The 25,086-nt window shown below is 37.2% G+C and overlaps 4 protein-coding genes across 7 annotated transcripts; 1 reads left to right on the forward strand and 3 right to left on the reverse strand.

Annotated features, from left to right (window-relative positions):
• Nucleotides 1-136: 136 nt before the first annotated feature.
• On the reverse strand, nt 137-2,380 carry LOC105831377 (DNA repair protein complementing XP-A cells homolog). The gene is made up of 6 exons (XM_012671454.3): nt 2,178-2,380; nt 1,690-1,912; nt 1,001-1,112; nt 801-925; nt 430-706; nt 137-340 (listed from the first exon to the last, which is right to left on the reverse strand). Exons 2-6 carry the CDS (start codon nt 1,842-1,844, stop codon nt 179-181), a joined length of 831 nt encoding a protein of 276 aa, XP_012526908.1. The 5' UTR covers nt 1,845-1,912; nt 2,178-2,380; the 3' UTR covers nt 137-178.
• A 596-nt stretch (nt 2,381-2,976) lies between these two features.
• On the reverse strand, nt 2,977-11,335 carry LOC105831389 (ras GTPase-activating-like protein IQGAP1). The gene is made up of 19 exons (XM_012671474.3): nt 11,021-11,335; nt 10,478-10,568; nt 10,090-10,324; nt 9,851-9,995; nt 9,497-9,654; nt 9,296-9,430; nt 9,130-9,214; nt 8,963-9,054; nt 8,709-8,874; nt 8,475-8,638; nt 8,205-8,339; nt 7,973-8,129; nt 7,635-7,880; nt 7,373-7,536; nt 7,137-7,280; nt 6,691-7,053; nt 6,411-6,575; nt 6,215-6,328; nt 2,977-6,138 (listed from the first exon to the last, which is right to left on the reverse strand). Exons 1-19 carry the CDS (start codon nt 11,058-11,060, stop codon nt 3,961-3,963), a joined length of 4,977 nt encoding a protein of 1,658 aa, XP_012526928.1. The 5' UTR covers nt 11,061-11,335; the 3' UTR covers nt 2,977-3,960.
• Nucleotides 11,336-12,256: 921 nt separating this feature from the next.
• LOC105831384 (cytoplasmic protein NCK1) lies at nt 12,257-18,090 on the forward strand. 3 transcript variants are annotated; one of them, XM_012671466.3, is made up of 4 exons: nt 12,257-12,816; nt 15,210-15,521; nt 16,139-17,076; nt 17,291-18,090. In XM_012671466.3, exons 2-4 carry the CDS (start codon nt 15,503-15,505, stop codon nt 17,510-17,512), a joined length of 1,179 nt encoding a protein of 392 aa, XP_012526920.1. In that variant the 5' UTR covers nt 12,257-12,816; nt 15,210-15,502; the 3' UTR covers nt 17,513-18,090. The 3 variants fall into 3 exon arrangements, with proteins under 3 accessions (XP_012526920.1, XP_012526921.1, XP_028050686.1); XM_028194885.2 differs by lacking the exon at nt 12,257-12,816 and adding an exon at nt 12,823-13,062; XM_012671467.3 differs by lacking the exon at nt 15,210-15,521.
• An 88-nt stretch (nt 18,091-18,178) lies between these two features.
• On the reverse strand, nt 18,179-23,461 carry LOC105831382 (arf-GAP domain and FG repeat-containing protein 1). Of its 2 annotated transcripts, none has more exons than XM_012671464.3 (6): nt 23,063-23,461; nt 19,920-20,452; nt 19,602-19,799; nt 19,308-19,490; nt 18,710-18,837; nt 18,179-18,628 (listed from the first exon to the last, which is right to left on the reverse strand). In XM_012671464.3, exons 1-6 carry the CDS (start codon nt 23,224-23,226, stop codon nt 18,575-18,577), a joined length of 1,260 nt encoding a protein of 419 aa, XP_012526918.1. In that variant the 5' UTR covers nt 23,227-23,461; the 3' UTR covers nt 18,179-18,574. The 2 variants fall into 2 exon arrangements, with proteins under 2 accessions (XP_012526918.1, XP_012526919.1); XM_012671465.3 differs by having other exon boundaries at nt 23,070-23,205.
• Between the last annotated feature and the right edge of the window lie 1,625 nt (nt 23,462-25,086).

Below are 25,086 nucleotides of genomic sequence, written 5' to 3' on the forward strand. Positions count from 1 at the left end.
AGTACAAATCTTATGTGCATCCAAATTTTCGAGACAAAAAACAATTTCTTTTTTAAGAGACAATCTTATCTGTAAGATCATATTCCTATTCGTAGGAGAAAATCATTCTCTCTCACATAAAGTATAAGATATGAAATATGCATTGAGTCGTGCTATATTGCGAATAATATTCGGGCATTTACATTTTTTCATATGTGTCCTCATAACCGCATGTTGTGCAAGTATGCGAATACGTATCATCCTCTTCGTTGTACGTGTCTTCTCCAAACTCGTGAACGTGTGACGCTTTGGTAGTTTTATCATATAATGAACTTCTCACTTGCATTCGCAACTGTTTGATCTTCATTAAAAAACGTAAAATTTGTTTTAGCAACGAAACAAGACTTATATTAAAATTACTTATACACATGTAAGAGAAAGTTAAGATACCTTTTTATTGAATTTCTTAATTTTAGTTCCCTCCCGCTTCATATCGCGCGCTTCTTTCTCCTTCAACAGTTTTTCCTCTGAACCCCAAACTTCCAAAGCTCTCTGTTCTATCTGTAGATGCAGATATAACTTCATCTCGCCCCAATTTGCATTGTGAGGATTCTTTCGCACAATAAACTTTAGAGGGGGTTCCCGCCGATCGAGATCGCAATCTTTCAACAGATATTCTTGTTTGGCTTCAGTTTTGGTAATTAAGGAATGCTTTCCCTCTTTATCTCTAAAATAGTATATAACAATATAACATTCGCGACATATCAAGAGGCATATAGAAGAGAAAATACTATATAAATAAAACTTAAATGCTATCATACCTGCACTTATCACAAACAGTCAGATCAAACGTTCGCAAAAGATACGAATCTTCAAATTCTTGCTGACACTCCTCACACTTAGAAAATTTACCAATAATTGGATCGGGTTCAGTTACAATCTTCAACTAAATAAAAAAATGTATATTATATAATGTATCAATATATACATATTAGTTTATATGTATACGTGTTATGTTTACCATTTGCTGTTCTAATTCATCATTTTCTTCTATCAGGAAACCTCCACCGCTATCAATCACGCGCTTTCCTTGAACTTTTATCATTCTTCCTTTTGTGGAGTCACTGCTTTCTCTATATTGTCAATAAAAATACTAATAAGGGAAGTGTCACAGGCGAACAACGCCAATTTGATTCTCCATGAAAAGTGTTGTTGAACACAAAAATCAAAAAGACACGTATTTTTTGTGTGTGTAGAATTTCATGTTTAGAGGATGGAATATTCCTTTGAAAATGAGAGTATTTTGTTAAACAAAAAAATTAAAAAATTTGTTCTTTATAACATCAAAAAGTACTCTTGAAACTGTACAACTTTTATTAAAAAATTTTTTTCTATCTCTTATACTTCCAACGGTATTCGCTCCAAAAAGAAAAATGACGTTTTTTTCAAAGACGTATTTCACTCTCTAAACATAAAATTCCACACATAAAAAAATGTGTCTCTTTGATTTTTATATCCAACAATATATTTCATGGAGAATTAAATTGGTGTTGGACACCGGTGACACTTCCCTTGTAAGTATCTGAATCAAATTATTTCAGAAAAAAAAAGCATTTTAAAACTATCAAACAAGTAATAAGACTAAACACTAAGATTCTATTGTATTACATAGATATATTATTAACTTTTTCATATAGATTTAACACATACTTTGCATATGGATGAGTTACAATCTTAGATTTTTTTAACAGAAGTGCTTTTTGACGATTTTTCTCAGCTCTCTCTTTGAGCTGTCTCTCCATTTCCGCGTTGTCTCCATTCTTGTTAGAATGATTTTCTACAGTTGTAGTTGCTGTACTAGCCATTTCTTAACAAAACGTCAAATTCCCGTGTTTGTACTTCGTGTCGATAATATGCTTTCAACGAATCAATCCTGAAAATAAACAAATCTCAATCATGTTTGTTATCCTTTAAAATTATAAACATTCGAATACTGTGCACAGAAAGCATTTTAGCTGTAAACAAATTCACCAAAAAGGTAACACGACGCAATGACTATATATAACATATATTAGATAGAAAGTCAAAGCTTCAGAAGTTTTAACAGGTTTATTTGAAACATTATACAAATAGAGTTACATGCAAAATAAAAAATGTAAAAGTGAAATGCTGTATTTCATGACAGCAAGGTTACTCACCAACACTTTGTGTTATTTATTTATAACCTTACGTCATGCAAAGAAAGTAACGTTGAATAAGTTCGATTCATGACGAGTTAGAAAATCTATTAATGATATAAACAGAAATAACGCGAATTGTTCGCACAGTAAATCTCTCGATTCAGTTAAATTATATCACACGTTCTGTGGCTTTCTATGATTTTGATCAATTCTAATAGTTCTGATCTGTTCGCTCTAGCTGTCTTTATGCACTTTTTACACTTCAAAATACACATGCACAGCTCGATGTTATAGGCATGGCCACAAAATTAAATTGGAAAAAGCTGCTTTGAAAATTAAATTATAATACATTAATGTACAATATGCTTAAAATATATAAATGTAATGTGTTTTTAAATTAAATATCTAAAATTTCATCTACTGATGTTTGTTGAAATTTTTATTATTGTAAAGGGAGCATTTATGAAACAAAATAATATAAGAGGCCTATTTTGTTAACAATAACTCGGTATCGTTGTATTATCGTTGCACATATTAATATATACGCAACAACAGTATAACGATATTGATACTGTCGTTGAGAGTTACAGAATAGGCCTCTTTAAAGATTAACAGATTTGACCTAATATTTGTAATTAATAATAATAATCAAAATAAAATGATAATAATATAATTAGTAAATTAATATTGCTATTCTATATTCAATTAATTTCCGAAATCTTTAAATATTCTACGATTTTTTATCATTAATTTGTTTAATATTATAAAAGCTTATATAAAAATATACAATAAAATTAAAAACAGAAGGCGTTTAAAGTAGTGCATAAAAATATTTTATTAAAATTCATGATTTAATTCTTTTTGATTGCTGAAATCATACATATTACAATATCAATCAAAGCTTCCTTATTCCATTCTATTATAACTTGGACCAATACTAATTTCATAAGTTCACACTTCGAAGTCCGCATATACTGATTCGCAATCATGAGTCGAATAAATTTATAGACTCGTCGCATTCATGTAATTTGATATCAAACGATCGTTGCTACATTGTTAGTATCTCAAATATTCACAAACATGATTATTTACAAAATGTATGCTGTATCGTAGACTAGACAAATTGCTGTTAAATGTATTACTGGAATGTGCGATAGTTTATAAGATATCGTTAGTAACGTTTGAATTGTTTATTTATTAAAACAAACATGTGAAATAAAACTAGTAAAAAACCACCATAATATACACTATATCTTGCAGATTATTAAAAAAATATATATAATAATTAAAGCGAAGGAAAGACTTAACGTTGGTCTGTTTTTTGCCCTGTTGTCAACTGTTCTTTCTTTGTCGAAAAGTATATAATTACATTTTAAGAGGAAAAAACAGGAGAAAATAAAGCAAAAAAGGAGGCAAAAGTAAAATTGAAGGAAACTACATTATTGTAGTCAGAAAAAACAGACCTTTTGTATATGACGCATGTGTAAGTAACTGCGCTTGCGTCATTATTGAGAAGACAACTGGCTCATATTATTTCTAAAGAAAAAGTGAAATTTCACGAACTTCTTCCCCCCTTTGCTCCATTACGTGCAATTTTATATTACAAGAATGTATCAACATTCTCGAAAACGATTTCGAAATATAAAAAAGAATCGTATCAAATCGATTACTCGTCACGATAATAAATTGTCACGCTTTTGCTCAGAAGACATTGTGCTAGCAATGAATTGCACATGTAATACGCGTGAATCAATTCCGTTGTTTCGAATTCCGTTAGAAGAAATGTTAAAACAGTTAACCTTCAACTTTTCTTCCCGTAAAACTTCCGATTTAGCAAGTACAGAAGCAGGTTTACATTGATTTTCGCTCTACCGAACATGTCCATGCAGGGTCTGCCCTCATACTGCAGCTCAAGCAACTCCTGTATGCTGATGTCGAGCTTCTCCAACTCAACCCCCATGAATTTGCAACGTACGGTGAATACGCCGCTTTGCTCCGTCGGGCTTATCTCAAAAATAACGTTCTTCATCTCGGTCGGACTCAATGTACGATCGACCTCCATCAGCACACCCTTCTCGTGCATTTTCCACGCGGAATACTTCACCGTCATCTTGGATTTCAATTTGCACTGCGTATACTCATCCTTCTGCGTCGTCTGATACGCACGAAGCGAACTCTTGCCGCTGTGCAGATTCTGAAGACACCCCTTTATGTATTCATTATAGAATTCGACTTGTTCCTGATAATAGCGCGTCTTCTCGTCTAATCGCACCTTGGTCGCCCGCAGCGTCTGTAGCTCCTTATCTCTCGCAACGCGGTACTTGCTCTTGTTGCATATGTCCTTCGCTATCGCGGTCACGATCGTTTGATAATCGTCCTTACGACTGACCCATCCCTCAAGCTCGAGTTTATTGAGATAAGCGCGCAATTGCATTTTACAATCATTTATAGACGAGTTCTCGCGAACTGTTGGCGACATGGAAGAGTAGTCCAATAGCTTCACACACATTGGAGAGGATATAGTCTCCAAGGACTCCATCAAGGTCGACCTTTTCAAAAACGGGATAACTGACACGAGCAACTCTTTTGCTTTCACGAAGAGGTTGCTTAGATTCGTGTCATCGTTCCGGGGCACTTGGAACTTGTTGGTCAGTACCAGGCATACCTCTTGCTTGCTGTAGCGTGCCAAGTTCGCGTCGTACGTCTCTTTGGATATCCCAAGCAATGACGCCACGGTTGGCGCCGAACCCAGATCATCCAGCAAGTCGTGTAAAGGATCGGACGGATCTGGTGCTATTTGGTCCTCGTAATTCAACATTAAGGCATGCATCTCGCATATTTCCTGCAAAGATATGCATATTTCTGGATTTTGTATAAGCGTCGCCTCTGTATACTCGTGAATGTTGAAGTGCTCCTCGAGGTCCTCCACTTGACAACAATATCGGAAAAAGTCCTTGAATTTCTCGTGGCAGGCAATTATGAACTGATTCAAGCATTCCAAATGCGGTGCCTCTTCGCCGAAACCTTTCTTCGAGGTGGAGAACTGCAATACCTTGGCTATACTGGCCAGATTTTTCCTCTGGCAGGAGGACAATGTTTTGTCAACTGGCAATGTAACGATATCGAAGGTGTCTGGTGCCACGATCGCGGCGTTGATGAAGTGATAGTAAATCAAATTGCCAACCGCCTTCAAAATATCTTTCTCAGGTGCATGCGAAAACTTCTCCATCAGAGTGTTGTACAAGACTTTTGAAACGTAAAGCATTCCATAAGGAATTAAATCGCGGGATTGTGTTATCCTGTCGAGAAACTCGAGGGATATCTTTTTCAATTGATTAATCGCTCGCGTGAGTGACTCCTGCACTGGAATATGTTTCAGCGCTTGTTCCTGAGACACCGCGTGAGGCATATCCAAAGATTGGCCGCATTCCATTTCCATTTGATTCCGCCAAAACTTGTATATATCTACCGGATTTGTTTCTATGCACAGATCTTTCTCCCCCAGAACTTTCTCGATCAACGGACCTACAATCTGCTTTAATGATCCCTGACCATTAAATTGCTTCGCATAATTAACTACCATTTCGCGAACTAGAGGCTTGCCAGTTAACACATCGGAGGGCTGATGACAATTACATTTGATTTCCTCTCTCAACGCGTAACCGAAGAGTTTCAGCAGCAAATAATCTTCCCGGGTGTTTGATCCAAAATTAAACAGTGTCAAAATGATATTCTTCAGAAATAATTTGTTCGATTTGTTACTGGGAGGCAAATACAACAATTTCGACAAATACTGTGGATTCGTCTGTAACGCGTAAAACAAATGTTGATAACCTTCCAGCATCTTACGGCCTTCTTTCGTTAATGATTTGAGACCTTTGTGCGTCATCGTAGAAATATCGGTTAAAACGTTTTGATCTTTGCTTATGTTCTTGTCTTTCGCAAGAGTATCCAGACTTTTGCCGTGCGCCACCACATCCTAAATATAAATGAGAAATATTTTTTAGCAAAGCGCTAACTTTTTGCAAACGTTTGATTAATTTTGGAGAATATACCTGTAACGCTATTCTGTTCTGGATCAGTAATCCAATTTTAACAAACATGCTATTCAACTGTTCCGATAGATTCTGGTTGTGTCTTATACATTGGACCACTTCGTGTTTTAATTTCTAAAACAAACAATCATGAAAATCGCTCTGACGCGCAAAAGTAAAAATGCAAGTAATACAAAAGTTTATCGTAATATTTTACTTGTAATTCCAAATCCTTGTCATAATCTTCGGCACTAAAACCTAGTACAGTCGAAAAATATCTGACTACAGGAAACGACGGTTTCTCCGAACGCAGTAAAGAATGAAAAGCCTTTCTCGATGCTCGGCCGCGCCACAGAGCTTGTATCTTAATTATCTTGTTTTCCTACATAATACAAAAATTGAAATTTTATTGAAAATTTCAATTTTTATGTTTATTAGTGAATAATTATTAATAAAAATAATTGCAGAAATAAAATGTGACTGTCAAAAGAACTTACATGTCTTTTATATCGACTTAATCTATCACCCTTGTCATTTGCTCTTGCATTTAATAATTTATTTTGACATAACTTGTCATTCTTGTTATTTGTTTTTGCATTTAAAGATTTAATCTGCTGTAATAAAAAATTTTGTCTCCTTTTCAATAATTTATGATATTGTTTTCGTTGTCTGATACCTCTCCACCATGCTTGTATCATGATAATTTTTTTCAGATTATCATCAAAATATGCATATCTATCCTCAATTCTCTTACGCAACAAATATCCTCTAATGCAAGCTTGAAATTTAGTAAATAATTCTTCATCATACATCATATAATTTTCTTCACGTTTCTCTGCTACAATAGATTTAATCGTTTCCTACAAGCATAAAAATAAAAATCGTTAGAGATGCTATATTTTTAATTAAATATTAGTGCTTTGAAAAAGATACACATACATACATTTATATCATCCATAGTAAGATGATAAGTTTTTGTAAAATTTATCGGGCGTTCCCACGCATACCTTCCATTTTCCAAATCAATATAAATTTTATTTCCTTTATTGGTAGTATAGCAAACATATGGGCAACTGTACATTTTGCGCTACAATTTAAACAAGATGTTAAATTATTTTTATATAACAAAGTATATATTTTATATCCTTTGTAAAAAATACTTTTTATGTATTTTATAACCTTTCGCCTTTGTAACTGCCGTAATGCTAGAAAACATCTTTCTTGACATTCTTCAGCGAGTTCTTTAAATCTTTCAGATATATCAAGCGTTTCCAAACAGTCAAGAGTTTCTAACATATTATCATTTTCCAGGTGTGTGTTAATATTGCGCAAAAATATAATTACTGTAACACATAGTAAATAAAATAATTTAATTAGAATTAATGCTCTACTTCAGTAAAACAAAAGTAAAAGAAAACACATTTGAAAATGTATAGCATACTTTCTTGCATTTCTTCAATCTCTGAGGTCACTGTCTCTGCTATAGCTTTGACATCTTCCAGCCATAATTCAGATTCGTCAAATTCTTTTTCAAATAAACGTTTTTTAAATAACTTCAAATAAAGCGATGCGTCATGTGGATATGTAGGAATATCGAACTTTTCGGTAATCATTTTCAAGGCTTTCATCATACCTTCATGATTGTTTGCTGCTACGGTTCGATTAATTTGCTGCAAAATCTGTATAACTGTTCAAACAAAATTAATATTTAATATACATTAATTAAATAACTTCTGTATATAAACTAATCGTTAGACTCATGCAATATTCTCGTTATACCTTCAAAACCTTCATCGCACTGAGCATTCACCGAATCGATGCATTCTTGAATGTCACTGTAAGTTAATATAGAGCATTCCTGGGACATTCTCAGCTTTGTTCGCCGAGCCGCTGTTAGTGTCTGAGCATACTTTACTTTATTAAATTCATCCAGTCCCTGTGTAACAATTACAGCAACATATTATTAAAAGTTTATCAGCGAAAAACAATTATTGATTGTAGTCATACATACAGCTAAACGTGTATCAGGATTCGACAACTTTTCATATACAAAATCTGGATTTCCTGTGTCCACCGCTTTAGTAATAGCAGCAATAACAGATAAGATAGGTATACAAGCGACTAAATCAGCGTAAGTAATATTAATCTAGTAGAAAAAAAATCGTCAGTATCAATTGTAAAATTCGATGTAATAAATACAAAATTGTCTACTTTCACACACACACACGCGCGCGGTTTTCAAGACATATATAAAATATAAAAAAACAGTATATATTCTTACTCCAGAGTCTATGTGATCTTCCTTCAACTCTTGATAATACAATGGAACTGCAAATTCATCAATGCAATGAGAAATTTCCAGACATGGCGTTTGCAAGATCTCATAAAACTTTTCTTTGTCCTCAGATTCTAAAGCCATATTTAAACATTCAATAGTTTTTTCTCCTGTAACAAATTGAGATTATATTTTGTATCCAAAATTTATAAGTAAATTTTAATTAAATGTAATATTAACGTTTGCGACGTTGTTGTGCATTCTCGTTTCCTTTCTTAATCGCATTCTGAAACGTATCTGTCCAGTACTGAATGCTTTCAGATGGATATGTATCATTCCATTCGAATTTATTCAATATCAGCATTAATTGTTCTTTATATTCTTCAACATTTTCAGACAATACATTCTGTAAAACAATATACACATATAACGTTATACAATTTCCAAATGTGATCAAATAGCCAACATATGAAAAAGAACACTCGTTGCTTTACCTTGAAAGATAATGCCGGCATTTTTAAAGCAGCAAGTATTTTAGCGTTGTCATGTGATAAAGAAGAAACAATACCTTCGAGCGCACAAGAAACTGAAAAATATGTTTCGTTAAACGTTAAACTAGGTTGTCATTTTACAATAATCATCAAAAATTATTGGTACTTGCCATTTACATAATTAATATGTCCCTGTATTTCTGCTTGCGTTAATAATTCATCATATTCATCCGATACGTAACTGTCGTTAAGAGACTAAACAGTATTATATAAATTAAAAAATCGATAAAATCTAATATTAACATGCAAAATTACAAGAGTTCAGTGATTAAATACCTTATTAAGTGCCGCCTCCGTTTTCGCAGTTTTAGCTTCTGACAATGCCTTGGTATATCTTTCTATGTAAGCAGGTTCAACATTACTTAACTGTATCTCTTTACTTCGAAGTTTTTGTAAAATTTTATCATTATCCTAAAAATATATAATTATATTGGTATATATTTCCATGCAAAACATCTCGTAATGAAACAGGCATACATTATCTATTATAGCTTGATTAATTGCAATCACAGCGTCGTGAAGAGTAGCTGTATCTATAGTAGTGCTGTTTGTTAATAAACATCCTATTTTTTGAAAGGCGGGCATTTGAATGCCATGTTTTTGCAATTCTTTAGTAACGGTATCAATTTCTTCCTCTAAAATATAATATAAAAATATATAATAATATTTATATACATATAATATTATATAATAGTATAATAGTATATTATAATAATAAATATATTTATATCTTTCAACCGAGAGAAAGAGAAAGAAATATTTCAAAACACATTTTAATCATTTCACACTTATTAAATTTGCATTTTCTAAATAGTCTTGTAAAAAAAATACCTGAGAAATTTACTTTTCCATACAAATCTGGCATTAGTGGAGCTTTCCCATATTTAAATAAATGTTTACTAAGAGCATGGATGCAATATATCAGTCGTGGCATATTCTTCTTATCATATATATCTGTTGTTTCTGGCAGAAATGTCTATAAAAAAATTGTAAGCATCTTATTATGTTGCATCAATAATGTATTTTTTAATAATATAAGTCTTATTATATTAAAACAATCTTATACATACCAATGGTAGTTGCGCGGATCCCAGACATTTCAGAAAATAATTTATATTGTCTGTATGACGAAACTGTAATCCAGCAGATTTGTATCTGCGCTGTTCAGCATCATAGATTTTATTCAGTGGCAAAATGTTGGGTGCCATAAAATGGCCGAGTTTAGCCAGATACACTCCATTGCGAAGGTTCTCCTCTAGTTCAGTCGATGGAGGTAAAGTTTCCCTTAAACACGCTTCCATCCACCTACAAAAGTAAAACTAATATTAATGTCATTTATGATAAAACCTATATCTTTTTACTTTGATAAAGATAAATATATAGCAGATAAATTAATAAGTAAATAATACAGATAAATAATAGATAAATGTAACAGATTATATATCTATTATATTTTACTTTTTGGCTTCTTCCAAGTGGCAAAGATAGAGATATGACAGATCTCTTTTGCGTGCCTCGTCCATATCCTCTGCAGATATCCTCGTATTTTCTGAAATACACTCATGTAATAATTCTAAGGGCCTAAACACAATGCCAGGCAACAGGCAATAGGAATAGAAATAATGAAAGAGAGAAAAGATCTTCTCTCTTTCTTTATTTCCTATTTTTATTGCATGTTGCCTGGCATTGTGTGATAGCCTTAAATATTCAAGAATTCACTTTAAACATAAACATGTCATCTATGTTGAGACACAATGTACTCAAACTTTCTGTCATCAATGTCAAGGATGTTTTTTTTTAGATACGATGCTACTCTATTATTTTCAAACTTAATCGCATATAAGAAATTACATGCACGTTCAACGTTACAATTAATTATACGTGCGTAAATAAATTATCTGTTGACGCTCAAAGGCTGCATGAGCGACAACAAAAGTCTGTTATTCGAGTCGCCATATACGTTTCTAATATTAATTATAAAACAATGCGGGACATCTTTACCTTTTTTATCCTTCGTCAAAATACCAGTAACGTTTACCATCTTGGAAGAGACGTAGAGATTGCTGTCATACAAAAATCCGAGAGCAACAGGTGAAAAACATTGAGCGATACGTTACACTCTCCAAATTTCAAATTTATTATCGCTCGTGGTAGCACCGATCAGGGTGGACAACAATATGGAACAAACAGTATCCCCGAATATAACAGTGCGACCAATCGAAACAAAGTTTTTACGAAATTGACCAATCAAAGAATGCTTTGAAACGTTTGTAGCGCGTCAAGTGGACCGTAGCCATAGACGAGTATCTAGACGCGACTTTTAACTAGTAAATGCCTATCTTCATGAGAGTAGACAACAAATTTGTTTGCTTGATGCTTAATAAAATTTATTAATTGAGTATTACAAATTTAAAACTTATTATCATAAATTAAGTTTTCAATTTTTCATTGTTTTAGTTCAAAAATTATTTAAGTGTTAAGGACCATCTACAATGGAGTGTTTTAGCCGTAACAGCACTAAAACTACGGCAATGCTGTCTAGAATAAAAACGACGTAGCAATAACATACAAGCTGGCCATCAAAGAAAGGCGACCAAAAACTAATTCCGAATGCCCCAACGCTCATCGTAAGCACGCAATGAATTGGCTCAATGTCTGCTGTAGGCTGTAAACAGTAAAGCAATACGAAGTGGAGACATTTTCTACGACTACTGCTACGGCCTACGACTCTCCATTGTAGATGGCCCTTTAAAGTATCACATTTTACATAATTATAATTTTCAGAAAATAAATAAGAACGATTATAATTTATGGACCAATCAATTTGCTTATGTACATACGTTATGCGTTATGCAAAAGTGTGTGCGGGGGCCTTAAGCCTCGTCTACAGAAGTCGCAAGCAGCCAGTTGCGACTTGCAACAGCCAATGAGCGTCTAGTTTCTAGTTAAAGCTCGACAATCATTGGCTGTCGCAAGACGCAACTGGCTGCTTGCGACTTCTGTAGACGAGGCTTTAAAGATAGATATAAAGATCTCTGATTGCTTAATTCTCTTATGCATTATGCATTTCGTGTTATGCAGAAATCTGTGTGGGGGGGCCCTTAAGCTTTAAGTCGTAAGAAATTGACTAATCACAATTGAGTATTTTTATAAAAATCGACTGTGATTGGTCAATTTCTTACGGCTTAAAGCTCAAGTCTTCATTGTAGACTACGCCTTAAGGGTGGGTCTGTTCTTCGCGCGGGAGGGGTCGCGTACTCGCGTACGAGCACGAGCGCGGCGGCCGCGGCGAGCGTGTGGCAAGACGAATCGGCGCCGTGTGAGCATCGTTTTCGTACCGTTCCGCCGTCTCGCGCGTCGTACGGGAAGTGGTGTACGGGAGGAAGAGCGGTGTTCCGCGCGAGTGAGGGGATCGTCTAGCTCGGCACGGTGGCCCTCGGCACGGAGACCAGTGGCAGTAGAACGACGACGGCGACGGCGACGATCGAAAGCGGATGGAACGCGGCGCTCACCGCGCGCTCCTTCCCAGACCTACCCGCTGCCGTCCGTCGCGTTTACACGCTGGGTGAAAGAGAGAGAAGGAGACAGGGAGACAGGAAAATAAACGGGGACGAGAGGGCGAGAGAGAGAGAGAAAGAGCGATAGGGAGCGAGACACGCACGAGCGACCCCCCCGGCACGTAGGTACGCTCCAGTCGTTCATGGCTGCGGCTCGGGGTGGGGGAAAACAAGCCGTGTAACGACGTAAGATCTCCAAAAAGCTCTCTTTATGCAGGAATATGTCAAGTTTAAAAATCGGTAAGTCTGACGCACGTTCGACCGGCACGCGAGCGCGCATCTGTCCGTCCGTCCGTCCACCCACCCACCCATCCATCTATCCATCTGTCCGTCCGTCTGTCCGTCCGCTCGCTTCTCGCACGATTCGTAGCGTAGATTGTGTCGTGTCGCGCGGCTGTTTCTATTCCTCGTGAGAATAAGAGAGTGAGAGAGAAAGAGTGCGTGCGTGCGTGTATGAGAAAGAGAGAGCAGACGAGAGTACCCTTGGTAAGCCCACGATCGCTCGTGTCGACCCGGCCACGGCGGCCAGTAAATTCTCTCCTCGGGGGAAATAATACCCTCGCGAGGCCGGCATCTTCGCAACCATCCGCGAGCGAACGTGGCGCGCGCGGATGCGCGACCACACCAGGGGTTATTTTTCGTCGCGTGTGCCACGGTGCTTTCGCTTTTCATCAGATTGCCGCTTGCGCGACACCAAGGACAGGAAGGAGAGAGAGAGAGAGAAGAGCGAGCGGGGACGGGAATACGCGACCGGCTTTAATGTTTCAGCTTCGAGGCACTTGCTCCTCGCACGTTCCCATCGTATCACAAGCTATGGGGATTTCTATAAAGAGTGAGGGAGAAGGGGAAGTGCACACAACTGCATCGTCGCGAACACAGCGACAGTTTCGTTGCTCGAGAATGACGTTTCGTCGACCCTTCTGATCACACGTCACCTCCGCAGCGCTCTCTCTCTCTCCTTCCTCTAGCAACGCTCGGGAACTGATTTTTATGGATAAAAAAAAAAACAAGATAGAAAAGATTCGGGAAATCGATGTTATTGCGCACAGGTGCATTTTACTTAACTCGGGAGTAGTCACCTGGAATGCTTTTTGCATTTCAATGTACAGTATTTTCTTTACTGATTGAAAATCTATATTTTCTTTATTTCTTTTTAATAGAACAGCAAAAATATATATTGAATAGAAATTTTTACATTGGATTGATACAAAAATCTTCGTGTTGCTCTCACGTCACACTGGCAGATACTATGGAAAAATTATATTGAAAAGGTGACAAAGGAGGCTGTCTATAACAAAAAGTTGGTTTTATTCGAGTTCTTTCTTTACTGGGTTCTACTACACAGTATTTGCACAGTATCTGTACAATGTTTATATTCAATAACAAAACTAAAGAAAAAAACCAAGACTTGTTCTCTAATACATAATAATCTCAAATAAATTATAGAACATGTGCTCGTTAAAAAGAAAAACTAGGCAACTACTCTCGAGTAAGCGAAATTAATGCGTTTCTTTCAAGCCTTTATTTTACACGGAAAAAGTTATTGGATTACTAGATTGCTAGAATATATTTTCCCTGTTGGATTTATTATTGATAAATTTGTTTGAGTATATTAGTAAAGTATTATAAATTTTTGTATTATAAACTGCCGTTGATTATATTTATTAGCCTAAGTAGCTGCACATTTGTCTACCGCATGCATGTGTTTGTATTATAGTATTGCGATAGAGATTATACGCTGTCTATAGAAGTATTATTATTATATTAGCATAACTGTCACTCAGTTTAAGTAACATAATAGCCGGTATGATGACCGTTGATTTATACGTCGCTTATCGTAGTTTCCAACTGGTTTACAACGTTATTTATTATTAGGTCCGTTCTTTGTGGTTGAACTGGCGCGCACTTGCTGTATTCAAGAGATGAATGTGCGTTTACAATTTCTGACGAAAAAATTCACAATCTTAATTACAAATCAATCGATAAAAATGTCAAACATAAGTGGAAGAGCGGGTCCACTTTAGTCAAAGTGGATCTTGGTGCCTAATAATCCATTTTATTCAAATCTTTTTTTTTTTCGCTTATGTTTGAAAAAAGAAAAGTTTTAGTGCGATCCAGGGCTACGGAGAACGAATTATTTATCTCGAGTTACTCGCCAGAACTTGCAATAATTCTGCAGTGTATTTATCGTAACACAGTGTTGTTATTTCGATCATAAAATATATATTGCATGTTTATAAAAGAGATAAAGGTTTTAGAAAAGTAAACAGGCATGCCATAGAGTGAGTCGTTAACGTATCGATGAGATATTGTTTTATTAGTCCCATTCTCTGCGATAGAAATCTGTCCGAGATTCTCTCTGTATATAATTCAGATCTCAAATTATACATTTTGACATGAATGTCATTACTTTAATAAGAATGTCTCGCACAGTTACAAAATGACTGTCGTCAAGCTTTCTCGATGAGTCACTTTGTAATTCTTTGAAAGTCTACAGATCCCCCGTACGTTTCCCCGGGATGTGATCACGCACTCTATGACGTGCATAGCTCTTTAAGTACTATGATAAAAAATGAAGTCTTACACTTGATAATATCATGCTAATGATCGTTTATTTTGTTTTTTCCCCAAAGTGTTGGTAATGCACTTGCTTGCGCTACCCTTGAGAACGATGGATTCTGACCAAAGAAATCAGCAGGTGCATCAGCACTGAACAAAGTATAAAAACAAAAAAAGCAAAAAAAAACTAAATAATGAATGCCTGCTGCACTCACGCCGTCGACTCTGTACAAGCAGACTTAAGATTTGAGTTGAAGTAGTACGTGAGTAGCGGCTACTCACGGCCCACACACTCAGCTGTACATAAAAAAATCTAAATACATATATATCGTCGTGGATACATATATATGTATTTATTTTTACGCACATGGCAGCCATGAAGCATGGTACGTTTTTTTATTTTCGTACGCTTTGCTTTGTATGTAAATTTTTCTTTCGATTCATATATCGATGAATCTTTCATCAGGTCGACATAAATATTACTTTGATTATTAACTCGTCCTTGTGTATCTTGCTAAATTTTACTGTATTTCTCTGAGAATATTGGAATTTATTTTTTGCGTTATTCTATTTTATTTTTCGACACTCGGCCTCAAATTGGATTGCTGCGTGGATAATTGATTTTGTATTGATTGTGTGATTCCTGCGTAAATTTATTTAAGAACATATTTATTATTTCTATAGCAGATTGAGTAATTTGTGTGATGATTAAGAACAGTAAGTTTAGTTCTGTCTCGTATATCCTATCTTCTTGTTATTTTCTTAAGTTACACAATTGGTACGCGATATACCTTCTTTAATATCTGTAAATTATAAAAGTCAGAGTTGAAAATGATAGTTCATAATTTATAGTGAAGTGTTTGTGATAAACATTACGTGTATATTACTAAACGATTATTAAACAAATATTAATAATAAAAATAGAATTTAGTTTAACGTAATCATATTTTTCGTACATTTTTTATTGGTATGTTCAATGATAATAAGCCGTGATACATTTCAGGCAAGACGAGTCAAGACGACGTATGTTACGTTGTCGCCAAATATGATTATGGGGCACAAGGTGCCCAGGAGCTAGATTTACGTAAGAACGATCGCTATTTGTTGCTGGATGATTCGAAGCATTGGTGGCGAGTGCAGAGCGCGAGAGGACAAGCGGGCTATGTGCCGAGCAACTATGTCAAGAAGGAGAAACCCTCACTGTTCGATAGTATTAAGAAAAAAGTCAAGAAGGGTTCCGGCTCCAAAACCCTGCCATCCAGTAACTCGCCGTCCCGGGCGGTCGAGTCTCCCATCATGGCGCGACGTTTGCCGGCCGATCCGAGCGAGGCGATCGGCACCGCGGTCGTCAAGTACAATTACCAGGCGCAGCAAGCGGACGAGTTGTCCCTCGTGAAGGGTACCAGAATTCTGATACTCGAAAAGAGCAACGATGGCTGGTGGCGAGGCCAGAGCGGCACCCAGGCCGGCTGGTTCCCGTCGAATTACACCCAGGAGGAGGGCGACGCAGACGACACGCTGCACACGTACGCGATGGCCGAGAACGTGCTCGACATCGTGGTGGCTCTCTATTCATTCTCGTCCAACAACGATCAGGAGCTTTCGTTCGAAAAGGGCGACCGTCTCGAGATCCTCGACCGTCCACCGGCGGACCCCGAGTGGTACAAGGCGAGAAACAGCCAGGGACAAGTTGGACTGGTACCGCGCAATTATCTCCAGGAGCTCAGCGAGTACTTGACACAGCCGTATCGCGAGCGTGGTATGACGAGCAGCGAGATCAGTCAGGGAGATTCCCTCGAGCGGAGGCCGGATTCTGGCGATCGGCCGCATCTCGTCGGCAAGCCTTGGTACTACGGTAGTATTACGCGCTCGCAATGCGACACGCTGCTCAATCAACACGGCCATGACGGAGATTTCCTAATCAGGGATAGTGAAACCAACGTGAGTATAGCGACTTACCATATCGCGATTAAATCGGAACTTCAGTTCAGTTCGGCTTTAGCACATTTCCGGCAAATTGCAATCGCAGTTATCTCATAATTGAAGATTTGCGTTCGAACATTTCTGTCTTGTTTATTTTCACTTATTCAATGTAATTTTTTTCTACACTTATATAAAATTCGTATCTTAAGATTTGATAAAACTAAATTTTTAGATGGGCGATTATTCGGTATCCTTGAAAGCACCGGGACGTAACAAGCACTTTAGGGTACACGTAGAAGGAGCGTTATATTGTATCGGTCAGAGGAAGTTTCATACACTAGATCAGCTTGTAGATCATTATCAGAGGGCCCCAATCTACACCAATAAGCAGGGAGAGAAGCTGTACTTGGTGCGCCCATTACCAAAAGGCAATGCCAGTAGCAACGGTTGCTAGATAAATTCGTGCCATGAAGAGAAGGAGACAGTCCATGCGCTTTCAGCTGTATCGCTAAGATACGCGACGCCTGCCTAGTAATATCAATATCACATCTCGTACGTTTATACAATAACGATAAATATAAAATTGGTCTACTCGTATATTAGTGTTTCTCGATTGTTTTCACCATTTACACAGTGAGGTATGATTTAGTACTCTCTAAGTGAATCGGTAACTCGTATTACACTCCTCGGAGCTTCCAGACTACTCAGCAAACGAACAAAGAAACATTGATACGGCAGCTACATAAACTAATTGACAACTCAAGGCTTATCTTTATATTCATATGTAATTGTAAAACGCGAACCGACTGTTATTACGATTAATAATATATTACAACTGCATATAATATAGACTGCAAGTGTAATGATCAAGTAATAATTAATTATCATGCAATTATGAAGAATAATTAAGTGGATCTCTACTCTAGAGCTATTGGTATTGAATTATAACAAAGACTAAGTGTTCATTTGTGATTTTGTATTTATATTAGAAGTTTTTAAGTAAATAAACTGTATTTAAGTGTGCATAAGAAACAAAATGTATCCTCTTGACTTATATTTCCTTTGTCCATTTTCAATGATAACTATAAGATATATATACACATTTAGAACTCTGTTATGCTACAATAAACTTTATTTCTTTTTATTTTCTCTCAACAAACATTGCTATATTGCAGAATTAATTTTTCCTAGGTACATGTAATTGTTAAGAGAAATAAGGAAAATAGAAAGATTTCTTATTTACAAATTTCCTTCGCCAAAAATTGCATCACCAAGTAACATTCACGATTAGTAACAAATATTAATCTTTATTAACGTGTATATTATATTCATAAATAAAAGTATTATTTTTGTTTTATTTTTATAGATATGAGATTGGTGCTCCTAGGGGGAGGGGGGGTAGAAGTTAATGGCACTAATTGCCAATAAGGTCACGTATATAACAATTTGCCTAATCTAAATATATTTTAGTTCGCATATTTGTTCGTAATTCCATTGAAAGCTTACACGTACATAATCATAAGAAGGGATTGTTCGAATTCCTTGTCATGTTGGTTACTCCCGTGCCCACCTATAACCGACGAACGAACAAGCGTATATTGAGGACAATTCTTTCGTTTATCATGAAAAATTAAATAAAATTGTAGTTTACCATAAATGGATTTGCATGATACGCCGATACTGTTGGTTGCCACACTTTGTTCGCTAGCGGCGTCATGATTTGACTTAATTGGAGTACGTCTCCGTTACTAGGTGCGCCGACGCCTATCCATTGCGAATCTAAAAGTTTTTTAGATGAAGCTTCAGCATTATTGCAAACTAACGATAGGTATAATACAATATTTGTTTTTTCTTGATTCCTAAATTTTTTCTTTTTTTTTCAAATGGAAAATGATTGAAACAAATATATAAACATTAATAAAAAGTAAATTGTATGAATTAATTGTGTTATGTGAAATCTACGTTGCAACTGCATTTTTCAACTTTAATTTAAAATCAGCCACACACGTAAAAATTGTCGAGTCAACTGAAACGTATGTATTGTATTTGCAGCTCTGTCATTTAAATGTTCCGATAGACTTTCATAAGCTTATTAATACAAACACGTATGCGCAGTTCAAAAGTAAAACTGCAAGTTTTGTCATTCGCACAGTCCAATAAACTTACACAAGTGTGCTTGCGTATGCATGCTTGACAAATTTACATCAACGTGTGTGGCCGACTTAAGAATGCGTCTTGTCGTCTCTTACCATTATTTACAGGGAATTGAGTCGGCTTAAATGGATTTGCGGGATTGCACAAGGAGCTATCGATGGGTTGAGTATTATTGTTGACTACGTTTGCAGACGGCCGCCATAAATCACCACCCGTGAATGGATTTGAGATGACGTGCGTTTGATTATTTACTCCTATACTCCACGTAGCATTTGGTGCTGTAATTGAAAACTTTGTGTATTCAGATGCTTTCTCTTACGCTAATCGAGTGCTAAGCGTACAATTAATTGACGCTGTGTTTTAGATAACATCGCCACAGTGGTGTTTACCATTCGAATTATTTGCGTTTCCCCACGTAGACGGGGATAAGGTTCCAGTTGTCTCTTCCTTCAATTGCGTTTGCTTCATCAGCGAGTCTAAGTCTTTAAGTGCCGCGTAACGATCTTCCGAAGGTGGCGCGTGTAACCCATTCATGTTCATCATGGCGTTCCCACCGACCTGATTAAACATTGCGGACGTTTCCATACCTCAATAATAAAATTGTTCATTATAAGACAAGTGTCGTTACAATTCAGTTTATGATATTCTACGATGTAAGAAGGAAGGAAAAAGAGAGAGGCACGCTCTGATACCGCTCTGCTACTCACTCTTTGTATTATTGAAGACCGGATTATTGTCGAAGTTAGCGAAGAATAGCTGAGGCGCGATCGATTGCTGACCGAACTGGCCAACTGATGTCGGCGCCGGGCAGAAGGGATCAGGAACTTTACTGAAGTCTGCAACGAAGTCCGTCGCGAAACTGTTCGAATTATTTAGCGCGTCCGCGTTGTTGCTCGGCTTATTCTGGGTACCGACCGGCGCGGGCAGCGTCGTGGACGTTCCTGAATTCGGTACCCTCGGAATGCTGCTCGCGGACTGCGACCTCGGCTGCACCACCGTGTTTTGATTCGCGATCGACGGATCCAAGTAATATCGCTTGAGCTCGTACTTGGCGCTCATTAGGTCCTTCATCTTCTGCTCGTCCTTGGTGTCGAAATTCTGCGGGGAGTTGGAGTTCATCAGACCCAGCCATATTCGCCTGCAGTACTCGTTGCCGTGTTCCTTTATGAAGTCTATCTCATCCTGGGTGAATGTCGCCATAGAAATGGACTTTACTCTGTGCGGTGGTGTCAGGCCACGTCTGAAAATGCAACGCGAGAGCTTGTAGACCAGGATGTATTATACGTATATTCAAAATAATGAAAAAGTTATTTAAAAAGTACGGATTGATCTTATATTGTACGAATTATTCCAATTAAATTCGAATCATTTGAAAATTTAAAATCTAAAAGGTTCGAATACGAATCATATACATATTTACAATTTTTTTTAATCAAAAATAACTTTATCATATAATCAATAATATTTTTCTTTACTTTCTAAATGACAATCAGTAAAATCAGTAAAAATATATTAATTTTCAATTATGTACTTGTAACTTAGCAATCAGTAAATTAAATACATTGATCTTTCAGTGATAACATACTAACTATAAAGAGTCGAAATCACTAAAAGACAATTAATGAATACTCACTGATTATCATAGTTATAAGTATATCACTGTAAATCAGTGAATAATACACTGATTATCATTTAGAAAGCTTTATCTATTAAAATTTAATCTAACAACAATTATATTTTTAATTAAATGCTACGTTTCAACAATTTCAATTCGAAATAAAATTTTGTTCATAGAGTAAATTTCATCGATCCTGATTCAATTTAACAAAGAATTCAATTCGAATCGATTCGATGACCTAAAAACCCTTGACACACATTTCCACCATATTGTATTTGAAAGTAACACAAAAAATTTGGTGGTGTTTCTCTGAATCAAAAATTAATTCAATAAGAACCTTTATCATTATTTTTAAAAGATTTAATAACAAATAAATAGTTTAAATTACTACAAAATAAACTATAAAGATGTGCTATTAAATAAAGAATATAATGAGTTTGATAATAAATATATTAGATAATAAATATAATGCTATTAACACGATTTTCGTATGTATATAGTTCGTATATAGTTGGTTTAAAATATAAATATTAACACATTTACAATTTACTTTGCGGGGACTGTACGCGCGATACGTCCTTAAAAAAAACTTCGATAATCTTTTCCGAGAAAATTATTTACGATAATTTACAGCTGTAATCAGCGGTCTCTAGGAAACGTTATCTTACATTTTCATCAGGCATTTCTACGCTGATTTAAAATTATTTGGCATTGAATTTATTTAATTGACCATTAAAGTGGCGCATTAATTTTTGCGCCACGACTTTTAGTTTCTCTCATTATTTTTATTGCTTTGATCGTAACCAGTCGTTAACACTGCATTCGAAGTTATTTAAAAAGTGATAAGAATGAGAAATAAACGAGACAAAAGGAGAAAAGAGGAGAGAGAGAGAGAGAGAGAGAGAGAGAGAGAGAGAGAGAGAGAGAGAGAGAGAGAGAGAGAGAGAGAGAGCGAGGAGGGGGAAAGGGGGAATTCGCGGAAAATCAATGCGCGCTTAGCAATTGTAATTACGTCATACAATTTTTTCTCGTGCCGCGGTTCGCGCTCGAGAAATAATTTTCATCCCGCAACACTCGACGCGCCAATCGTCGAGTTTCCGTGACGAATAATAACGAGGCTCGCGTGCTTCTAATACGTCGTAACAGGACGCAAATATAGCCGTATAACGAGATTTAAAAATCCGCACGTGCGCGCGTGTGCAGTACAATGCGGCTGCCTGCTGTGCTGAGTCGCGCGGCGCAATGCGACTTGACCGATTAAAAGAGCGCGAGTCGATAATCGGCGCTCGCGGTATCGCGTGTGAGCGATCGCGATTTCCCGGGAGAGAAATGAGGGGGGAAAAAGGAGAGACGAGAAAGAAAATCGAAAGAGAGAGGAATAAAGAATGCATTCCTCCTCCTCCTCCTCCTTTTCGCCGTAACATTTTAACCATTGATAAAGCAGAACTGCGCACAAAGAAAAACGAGTCGACGTCGCTGATAGCGCTAACTTCCTGGCTGTGGAAGCCGTCGACGTTTTAACGCGATGACTCACTTTTAGAATCGCGCGCGCGAGAGCGCACAGTCTCTCTCTCTCTCTCCCCCTCGCTTTCTCTCTTCATCTTTCTCTCTCCATCTCTTCTCTTCCTCTTTCTCGCGCGAACAACGCAACGCATTTACAGAGAGCAGGAGGAGGCCTGTACACGTGTACGTCGCCCGAAGCGATTCTCGCGGGGAGGCTCTACCGTCCTACATAATACACAATGGCATCTCCTCCGTCGCGCTCGCGCCGCACCAGGTTCCCGCTCCGATCGGCTCGCTCGCGCGCGCCGCGGATTTTCCCCACTCTCTATTTATAGCGACCGCACGCGCATCACGGCCATCAGGACCAGGATGATTTGGAGCCAGCCCGGTCAGCGAAATACGCAACACGTAGCTGTATCTCGACGACGATCACGCGATACCATCATCGATCGCGGGACGGGGTATCGCGGAGAGCGGAGCGCACCTCGTGCTGCCTCCTCGTTCAGGACGACGGTTGACATTTGCTCAATGTCACGTTGCGGTGGCAGAGAAGAGGGACGGGAGGGAGGAGGACGCGAAAACGGCACTCGCGAAGCGGGTGACACGCGATCCTGGAACGCGATCCACGAGCGGACAGCGAGGGAGAGAGGGGGATCTCGATGAGCACGCACAGAAAGAGAGAGAAAGAGAGAGAGAGAGACAAATCGGAGCCGGATCGGAGCTACTTACAGCATACCAGAGCACGAGGTGCAGACGAACGAGCCGATCGTCATGTTGACGTAGGTCGGCCCACGCTGGTTGCAGTCGAAGCATTCCTTGTTGCCCGGCTGCGAGACCAATTCGCGGAGTGTCTTCAGGTTCCTCTCGTCCTGCTTCCTCTTCGTGGACGCCATCCCGTGCGTGCGTACGTATGTGCGTGAGTTCGTGCGTGGGTGTGCGTCCGTGAGGAAGCGAGCGAGCGAGCGAGCGAGCGAGCGCGCGCGCGCGCACGCACCCGCGTCTGCGGCGGGAACTTGCGGTTATGCGCCTCAGCGGGAGGTGCGAGGGAGCGCTTCCTCTACTACGGGTAGTAATAGGCCGTGTCCCGAGCTACGTGGAGCGCGAACGAGCCCCAGGTAGATACCAGGGATCGTCGTGCGAACCACCTATCGCGCCGCGCCTGCGAAACTGACTGCGACGCGGCGCCGCTGCGCTCGTCGCTCTCGTCGCCTTTTCTCGCTCCCTCGCTTTCCTCTTTCGCGCCTCGCGCATTCTCTCTCTCTCTCTCTTCCCCTTTCTTTCCCACTTGCTCTTTCCCACACTCTCGCCTTCTCAGTTCTCACCCTCCCCGTCCGTTCGAGCCTGTGCTGATTTGACAAGCGCGAGAGGATACCTCGAGAAGTCCAATGGGAAAGCACGGATCCTAGGGATTCTGGTAGACGCCATTCTCGTTCCTAGAAAACGTGGCCTCGTTGGACGTCGAGCGGAGCATGAAATTCCGCTGTTGGAGCAGTCAGCAGTCAGCTGTATGTACAATACATCGCAGCTAGAAGGCGACTTCGATCAAAATCTGATTATCTGATTCTGATCTGATTTAACGATGATTAATTCAATTCGTGGAATCGTATAGAAAAAGTATTCAAATTAGTTTGCAACGCAATATTAAATGTTTTACTGCTACACGAATGCTTCAATAACAAGCATAATAAATTTGCGATGCAAAATATTGCATATAAATGTCGTAAAACTACAATTTTTCCCCATGTAGTTGTCTTCCACGTGGGAACGGTACAATCATGAGCGTATTCAAGACTTTTGAGGGGAAGTGTTTTATATAATTTTCGTCGTAAATAGCATTTTTTTTACTTAATTAATTTTTCTGTATTCTAAAACTTAGAATGATTTCTTGTTTCTGATTTTTAATTGTAAAAATATTAAATTTTGTAAATCATAATCTTTTATTTTTTTCCAAAGGAAATATAGATCAACGGACAAACTACTGTTATGAAAAACGTTTAGTTGATTTAATAAAATGTGTATCTCCTTAATATACTAAAGCTAAAATTTTTATTATTACATTTATCTTTATAGAAAAATATTTTCAATTTATATAAAAAACAAAAAAACTACGAGAAACGTTGTCAAATATGATTAGAAATGTGATATTGTCATAAAGTTAAATAAAAAAATGCAAAATGAAAAATAAGCTAAAGAAAATTATTAGATAAAATTGATAAAATTAAAGAAATATGCAATAATTTTTTTCCAAAAAATTTAATACATCTGAAATATTTTATGATTATACAAGTTGCAACAATATTACAGCAACATTTTGCAGCCAGTTTTTACAATATTGCAGTCTTAAGTAATATCTTGAGTAATATTTTGAGATGTTATAACATTGTCGTTAATCAATGACATCTCAAACTAGTACTTGAGACAGCTTAACTATGAGAATCGACTACAAATACTGTCATAAACTGATAAAATTTTAAGAAATTTCGATAAAATAATGTCATTGGTATCTAGTATTAATAGCTGAGAATAAATTGTTTTATAAAGGAATTGATAAAAAAATAGACATGATTAATAGATGGTTTTAATATTTTAACATATTCTTTTCTGTTATTTCAAACTACATATTAGAATAAAGTAGTATTGTTAGAGTAAAACGTAGAGGATAAAGTTCATATATTATATATACATATACACATGTACATATATATACATATATATATATATATATATATATATATATATATTTATTCCATTGT

The sequence above is a fragment of the Monomorium pharaonis genome, chromosome 3 (assembly GCF_013373865.1).
Source record: "Monomorium pharaonis isolate MP-MQ-018 chromosome 3, ASM1337386v2, whole genome shotgun sequence".
Classification (NCBI taxonomy): domain Eukaryota; kingdom Metazoa; phylum Arthropoda; class Insecta; order Hymenoptera; family Formicidae; genus Monomorium; species Monomorium pharaonis.